At 41.8% G+C, this 6,573-nt stretch overlaps 1 protein-coding gene and 1 long non-coding RNA gene across 4 annotated transcripts in view; one reads left to right on the top strand and one right to left on the bottom strand.

The window, feature by feature from the left end:
• LOC134284084 (uncharacterized) overlaps window positions 1–6,573 on the bottom strand; it is an 816,516-nt gene that overhangs the window by 312,617 nt on the left and 497,326 nt on the right. The gene's annotated exons all lie outside the window — the stretch shown is intronic.
• LOC109413087 (RNA polymerase II transcriptional coactivator) lies at window positions 4,204–5,232 on the top strand. 3 transcript variants are annotated; one of them, XM_062842348.1, is made up of 3 exons: window positions 4,204–4,407; window positions 4,528–4,641; window positions 4,703–5,232. In XM_062842348.1, exons 2-3 carry the CDS (start codon window positions 4,588–4,590, stop codon window positions 4,958–4,960), a joined length of 312 nt encoding a protein of 103 aa, XP_062698332.1. In that variant the 5' UTR covers window positions 4,204–4,407; window positions 4,528–4,587; the 3' UTR covers window positions 4,961–5,232. The 3 variants fall into 3 exon arrangements, with proteins under 3 accessions (XP_062698332.1, XP_062698333.1, XP_062698334.1); XM_062842349.1 differs by having other exon boundaries at window positions 4,256–4,407; window positions 4,548–4,641; XM_062842350.1 differs by having other exon boundaries at window positions 4,319–4,352; window positions 4,548–4,641.

Raw genomic sequence — 6,573 nt, 5'->3', positions numbered from 1 at the left:
CTCGGTAGAACTCAATAAAGAATTCCTAAATAAATTCCGGAGAAAACCCGGGAGCTATCCAAGTAACTACGCTGCTCAAGCCATAATGCATGCATACACACTGTAAATAAAGCAAGCATTACTGTGTATGTACAATTAAAGTTTAATTAAAGTGGTCAAGGGCCCCAATCTAGGCTCCAATATAGTTAACTATAATACGACTATATTGGGGCCTTTTCTCACTTTAATCCAGCCTTAATTGTACATACCAAGTAGTGCTTGCTTTATGTGCACCGTATTTATGCATGCATTATGGCTTGAGCAGCGTAGTTACTTGGGCAATTCTAAAGAAATCCCTACAGCATTCTTGCCCTGAATGAATCTCCCTTTGAACTACTTGATTGAATCTCCGTAAGAATCCAGGTCCTCGTCCAGGTCACGCTCCACCTGGTCCGCCCATCATGCTCTCTACGCTCCACGCCTTCGTGTATCAACCGGATGGTTAGCAAACACCAACTTTGCAGGGTTGTTGTTCGGCATTCTTGCAACATGCCCTGCCCACCGTATACGTCCAGCTTTAGCCACTTTCTGGATGTTGGGTTCACCGTAGAGTGCAGCGAGCTCGTGGTTCATCCTTCTCCGCCACACACACCGTTCTTCTGCACGTCGCCGAAGATCGTCCTTAGCATGCGTCGCTCAAAAACTCCGAGTGTTGCAGGTCCTCCTCGAGCATCGTCCATGTCTTGTGTCCGTATAGAGAACCACCGGTCTTATTAGCGTCTTGTACATGGTACATCTGGTGCGGGGTGAATCTTTTTTGACCGCAGTTTCTTTTGGAGCACGTAGCAGGCACAATTTCCACTGATGATGCACCTTCGTATTTCACGGCTCACGTTATTGTCAGCCGTTAACAAGGAACCGAGGTAGACGAATTCTTCTACCACCTCGAAAATATCCCCGTCTATCGTAACGTCGCTGCCATGGCTTGTCCTGTCTCGCTAAGTCCCACCTACAAGCATGTACTTTGTCTTAGCCGCATTCACCACCAGTCCGACTTTTGCTGCTTCAAGTTTCAGGCGGGTGTACAGTTCTGCCACCGTTCCAAATGTTCTGTCAATAATATCCATATCATCCGCAAAACAGACAAATTGACCGGATTTCGTGAAGATCGTACCCCGCCTGTTGAGCCCGGCTCTTCGCATAACACCTTTCAGGGCGATGTTGAATAGTAGGCAGGAAAGTCCATCACCTTGTCGTAGTCCCCGTCGAGATTCGAATGAACTGGATAGTTCACCCAAAATACTTACGCTGTTCTGCACACCGTCCATCGTTGCTCTTATCAGTCTAGTCAGCTACCTAGGAAAGCTGTTCTCGTCCATGATTTTCCATGTGCGGTCGATATTGTCGTATGCCGCCATGAAGTCGATGAACAGGTGGTGCGGTATTCCCCGTACGGTGAAGATCTGGTCCGTTGTCGACCGGCCGTCGATGAAACCGGCTTGGTAACTGCCCACGAACTCATTTACTTTAAGTGAAAGACGACGGAAGATGTCCTGGGATAGCACTATGTAGGCGGCATTCAAAATGGTGATCGCTCGAAATTTCTCACACATTAACCCTTCCTTTCACTCCCCCGGTAGCTGTTCGGTTTCCCTGATCATGACTACTAACCGGTACAGACAGGTGGTCAACTTTTTAGCTCAACTTGATGAGATCTGCTGCGATACCGTCCTTACCAGCCGCTTTGTTGTTTTTGAGCTGGTGGATGGCATCCCTTAAGGGCGGACGGGACGGTCGGGTAAATATCCGCCATTGCTCTGTTGCTACTAAGATGGTAATCTCAGATTCTACTTCATAATTTGCAACAAAAACCTATCATTGTGTATGCTCACTTGCACTGCACATGCTGATTGTTTTTCATCATCTTCAGTACAATAGAACTCGAGATTACCATCTTCAAAATCGCGAGGCAAATTGTTAGAAAGAGAGGCAAGATAGGAAAAATAACACGGCGTCCCGTTTCACCTTAACTTCCCTCAGCGTGGGAGTTGGTTCGCCATTCAGGTGCCCGTCGGAGTGCTGCTTCCACCTTTCGATCACCTCACGTTTGTCCGTCAGGGGGCTCCCGTCCTTGTTCCTGCAGATTTCGGCTTGCGGCACGTGCGGGATGCGTTGAGCTTCTGGTAGAATTTACGTGTTTCTTATGAACGGCACAGCAGTTCCATTTCCTCGCACCCCGCTGTTCTCAGGCTGCGCCTTTTCTCCCGGAAGAGACGGATCTGCTGCTTCCGCTTCTGTCTGTATCGCTCCCCATTTTGTCGGGTTCCATCTAGGGTTTAAACGCTGAATCCAAAAGTAACAATGAATTCAAATGTTAATTTATTATCGGTCTAATTAACAATGGAATCTAATGTAAAACAATTGTAATCATTATAAAAAATCAAGTTTTAAAATACACTGTATAATATACCGCATTTAGTTCATCACTGGACTGCGCACTGAGTCTTTATAAGTGCGAAAACGTAAATGAAACTGCGCGATTACATCAAATCAAATTGATGTCCTCGGCGCACTATTTCTTCGATGTATGCTGAATAAGTGCTCTGAAGACACCAAGTCGATTGGATACAATCGCGCACTTTTATTTGCATTTTCGCACTTGTGAAAACTAGTGCGATAGTCCAGTGTTGAACTAATGCGGTATACATTCACAATAGAAAGCAATGTTAACATGAAAATCTACCCAGGTAACCATTGAGCCGTAAAAATGGCATTAAATCAGCTCTATAGTGGAATATAGAACCTGGCTAACAGAGCTAATTGGTTCTATATCCTCTAATAGAGCTGCTCAAAAGCCACTTTTGGCGCATTATTCGGCTGATATACGGCCATCTCGAAAACTCCGTGCCAAGTCTCTGGAGCGAAAGTTGTCAAAAATGAGACAAAGAAAAAAGAAAAAAAAAATGTTTATCTTCTGTTCATTTCTCATTTCTTTTGCTTCCACTGAAGTTGTTTTTTTTTTGCTGCTTGACCCAAATTCCAGCTCTTGTCCTCCAGGTTCCTGATCGAAACTACAAGTTCACTTGCGTTCCCCATCTGATCTACTAATGCACCATGGAATCACTGTGAATGTATCAACCATGACCGACTTGAGTTTGTTTTGGTCGAAATAAATTTTAACTAGATTGAGTTTAAATAAGGGCGAAAGTAACATGAGAGAGTTCTCTTCATCGACTCTCTCTTCTGCAAATTACAGTGACAAGATGCAAATTCAATCGAACTTTTTTACATTTAGACGCTAGATTGCATCGCAACCTAACGATTTATGGCCAAAAAGTTCAATCATACTTGCATCTTGTCACTTTAATTTGAAGAAGAGAAAGTCGATGAAGAGAACTCTCTCATGTTACTTTCGCCCTTATTTAAACTCAATCTAGAATATAAACGTCATGTACTCCACTCCAAGCCATGTGACAGCACAGACAAGCTTCTTTACAGCTTGTAGGCTTCATATAAGCATACAGGGCTTAATTTATGTCGTTTTCGTTTTTTTGCGGCGGTGCTCTAGGAGTTGCTCTCGTTTGCACAGTGTCTTGCCCCTAGGCTCAGAGTTGCGGGTTTCACAGAGTCTTGCTTGTTGTCTTGCTGCACTGAACGAAAACCCCATCCCGAAATCGACTGATTTGTCCGACCATCCAGTAAAAATTACTAAAATCGTGTTTTTGAATGACGAATCAGTCATACGGCAATCATCCTAAAAAGCGGATGACGATCATCTTATTCGTGTATGAGCCGACGCACGCTATGTAAATGAATATTAGTTGCAGATCGAAGGCCACACAGATGCACCGAGTTTATTCATCGATAGCGTAACAAGTTCCTTGATCGTGACACCCGCGACGTTGACGGTTTTTCGTCGCATGTCTTATCCTGGACATGTCATATTTTTTTGTAAAGGGTGCCCGCAAGGGTACCCTGGCCACTAAGCACATAACTTTTTGAGAAAGATAGCGGTGGCATTATTGTTATCAATCGCTAAACAACAAGGTTGCTCGACCATATGGTCGACATTCTATTTTCATATCACTGTCATCCGGTTTTAAGATGACATCATTCGGTCGGTGGACCATACGGTTTCCGACCGAATGTCGTTAAGGGGCGTGATCGTATCGCCTCTCAGTCGATCTTGGGCGGGGGGTTTCGTTCAGTGTGTGGCTGTTAAAAAAGTTAATCGACTGTCGATTATTTTCTGACATCCCCAGTTGTCTTTGCTCGTCTCGTCTGTCTTTCTTTCGTTCTTGTTCTCGCCGTCTCTGCCAAACAGTCAACAGCGCAAATTTTCCGGTCGGTCAGGAAATTATTTTCTCGTTTAAGTAGGTGTTTCTTGTTTCAAGGGTTTATAAACTGTTAAATTCAGTCTATTGTTTGGTAAGTAGAATAGTTATAATTTACATTACTAAATTTATATGAATGTATAAGGAAAACAGCTGTACAAAAATTGTATTTTGCTGCCAAACATAACCTCAACAATGTCTTTTTTTTGTTTAGTTTATTCCTGTTTATTCCAGCTGTTCACTCGAAACCGGTCTCCCGTGCCACAAACTAAATATGCCGAAGAACAAGAAGCAGGATACTTCCGATTCCGATTCTGGTCCGGATGATGTGAGTAAAAGTTTGATAAATAACTCGACTTCCCTAGCATTTAAACTGTCCCATTCCCTAGCGCACACCGGTAAAGAAAACCAAAACCGACTCCGCTAGCACAACCAACGCGGACGGCGAAGCGGAATGGACCATAGATCGCAATCGGAAGGTTACGGTGAAAGAGTTCAAGGGTAAGATTTACGTCAACGTGCGGGAGTACTATGAGAAAGACGGTCAATCCCTGCCGGGCAAAAAGGGCATCAGCCTTACGGTTCCCCAGTGGAAGAAGCTGATGGAACATGCCGATGAAATTAACGATAAAATTAAGACGTTTTAGGAAGCGCTGTGTGGTCGGGTCAGAGTGGGTCAGTTTCTCGTCAATCCGCGTTGATATGAGAAATGGGATCCATAGTCCGAAGATGATGGTTGATTCCAAATTTTATTGGTTTAATCATGATTACCAGTACTTAGCCCAGTAAGTTCGAAGCTGCTTCCGACATCTGCCTTCAGGTGTACGGTAATGCGGCTGTCTCTGTTATCGCTCTAACTAATATACATATTGGAATATGATAAAATTATTGTCAATAAATTGTTGTTACTCCAGTAGTAGCAATAAACCTGTGATTATCTCTAATCCGAACTCTACCATTTGAGCCCCTTGAATCGCTAGTCAGGAGACGGCGAGATCGATTGCCGAACCGGTCTAGGAGCTTTTCGAGTGGTTAAAAACGTGATTTAATCCACCAATGAAATGGTTAACCGAGCCCGCCATTTACTTGTCAAAAGTATGTACCGTCAAACGGGGTGACTTGCAACGGCGGGGTGACTTGCAACACTTGATGTCTTCTGTCTATGTTTATCAACAAAACATAAAAATCGGACGTTTACATACCAAAACTCAGTTGAACTATAAAGTGCACATACTATCTGAGCAGTAGCCACGATTTTTACTTTTATGAAAATAGTTCCAACAAAATATTCATAAATTTAACATTAGTCTGAAAGAGTAACAAAAATGTGAGCCTCGAATCGTTACCTGCAAAAGAATGAAAACAAAATTTTCCAAAAATGATATTCTATATGCGGATTCTATACATAATGAGCTATATGAATTTCCATTTTACTTTATAAAAATATTACAATATCTTTGTTATATTCATATGTTTTGAAATATTGTACCTAGACGGGGTGACTTGCAACACTCATTTTCTTAACAATTCAAAGTCCAGAAAAACGAAATATTGTTGTTTGACTAATAATTCACCAGCAAAAGTCTGAAGGATCATTATATGAACTGAAAAATACATTAAAACTTATGTTAAATTAACAATTAGTAACTTAGTGTTTTTGAGCCCAATATTTCCATATAAAAATTCACAATACAATTTCCTATGTAAAAACAAATGTAAAAATAAGTATGTCAGCCCAAAAGTTATCACAATAGTAGCAAGAATACTTATCAAATATGCTTGAAAATAAAAATTAATATCTGCGTGTTTGAAAAGGGATTTACATTTGGTGTTGCAAGTCACCCCGCACGACGTCTTGTATCGAAAACGACCTTATTTGGCTTTTTCAACATGAAAAAATAAATCAATCTATAATTTGGTCACTCTATTTTATAGAGGGGCCGGCTATTAAAACTATTACAAATAGTTTGAATTTTAAAATTGAGTTTAATCAACATGTTTTGTTAGTTGAAGCTGAAAAGTGTTGCAAGTCACCCCGTTTGACGGTATTGCTGTATAATCTTCATACCTATTCAACATACCGTCAAACGGTTTGACTGGAAACACTTTCCAGATTCAACTGAAAATGTGGATTGAATGTAAATTTGAAATACTACAAACTATTTATAGCAAGGGCCCTAAATGGAGTAGGGAGAAGAAGTTATTTAGGCATCCCAAATACACATAGAAAAATGTAGATATAACGAGGGGTTCCATAAAC

The sequence above is a fragment of the Aedes albopictus genome, chromosome 3 (genome assembly GCF_035046485.1).
Source record: "Aedes albopictus strain Foshan chromosome 3, AalbF5, whole genome shotgun sequence".
NCBI lineage: Eukaryota > Metazoa > Arthropoda > Insecta > Diptera > Culicidae > Aedes > Aedes albopictus.
This window is presented reverse-complemented; position numbering and strand designations above follow the sequence as displayed.

What these genes read in the sequence shown, in the direction of transcription:
- LOC109413087 (XM_062842348.1), top strand. Translation starts at nt 4,588, where the DNA reads ATGCCGAAGAACAAGAAGCAGGATACTTCCGATTCCGATTCTGGTCCG. An exon ending in CCGATTCTGGTCCGGATGAT is followed by an intron (nt 4,642 to 4,702) that starts GTGAGTAAAAGT and finishes CCCATTCCCTAG; the next exon opens with CGCACACCGGTAAAGAAAAC.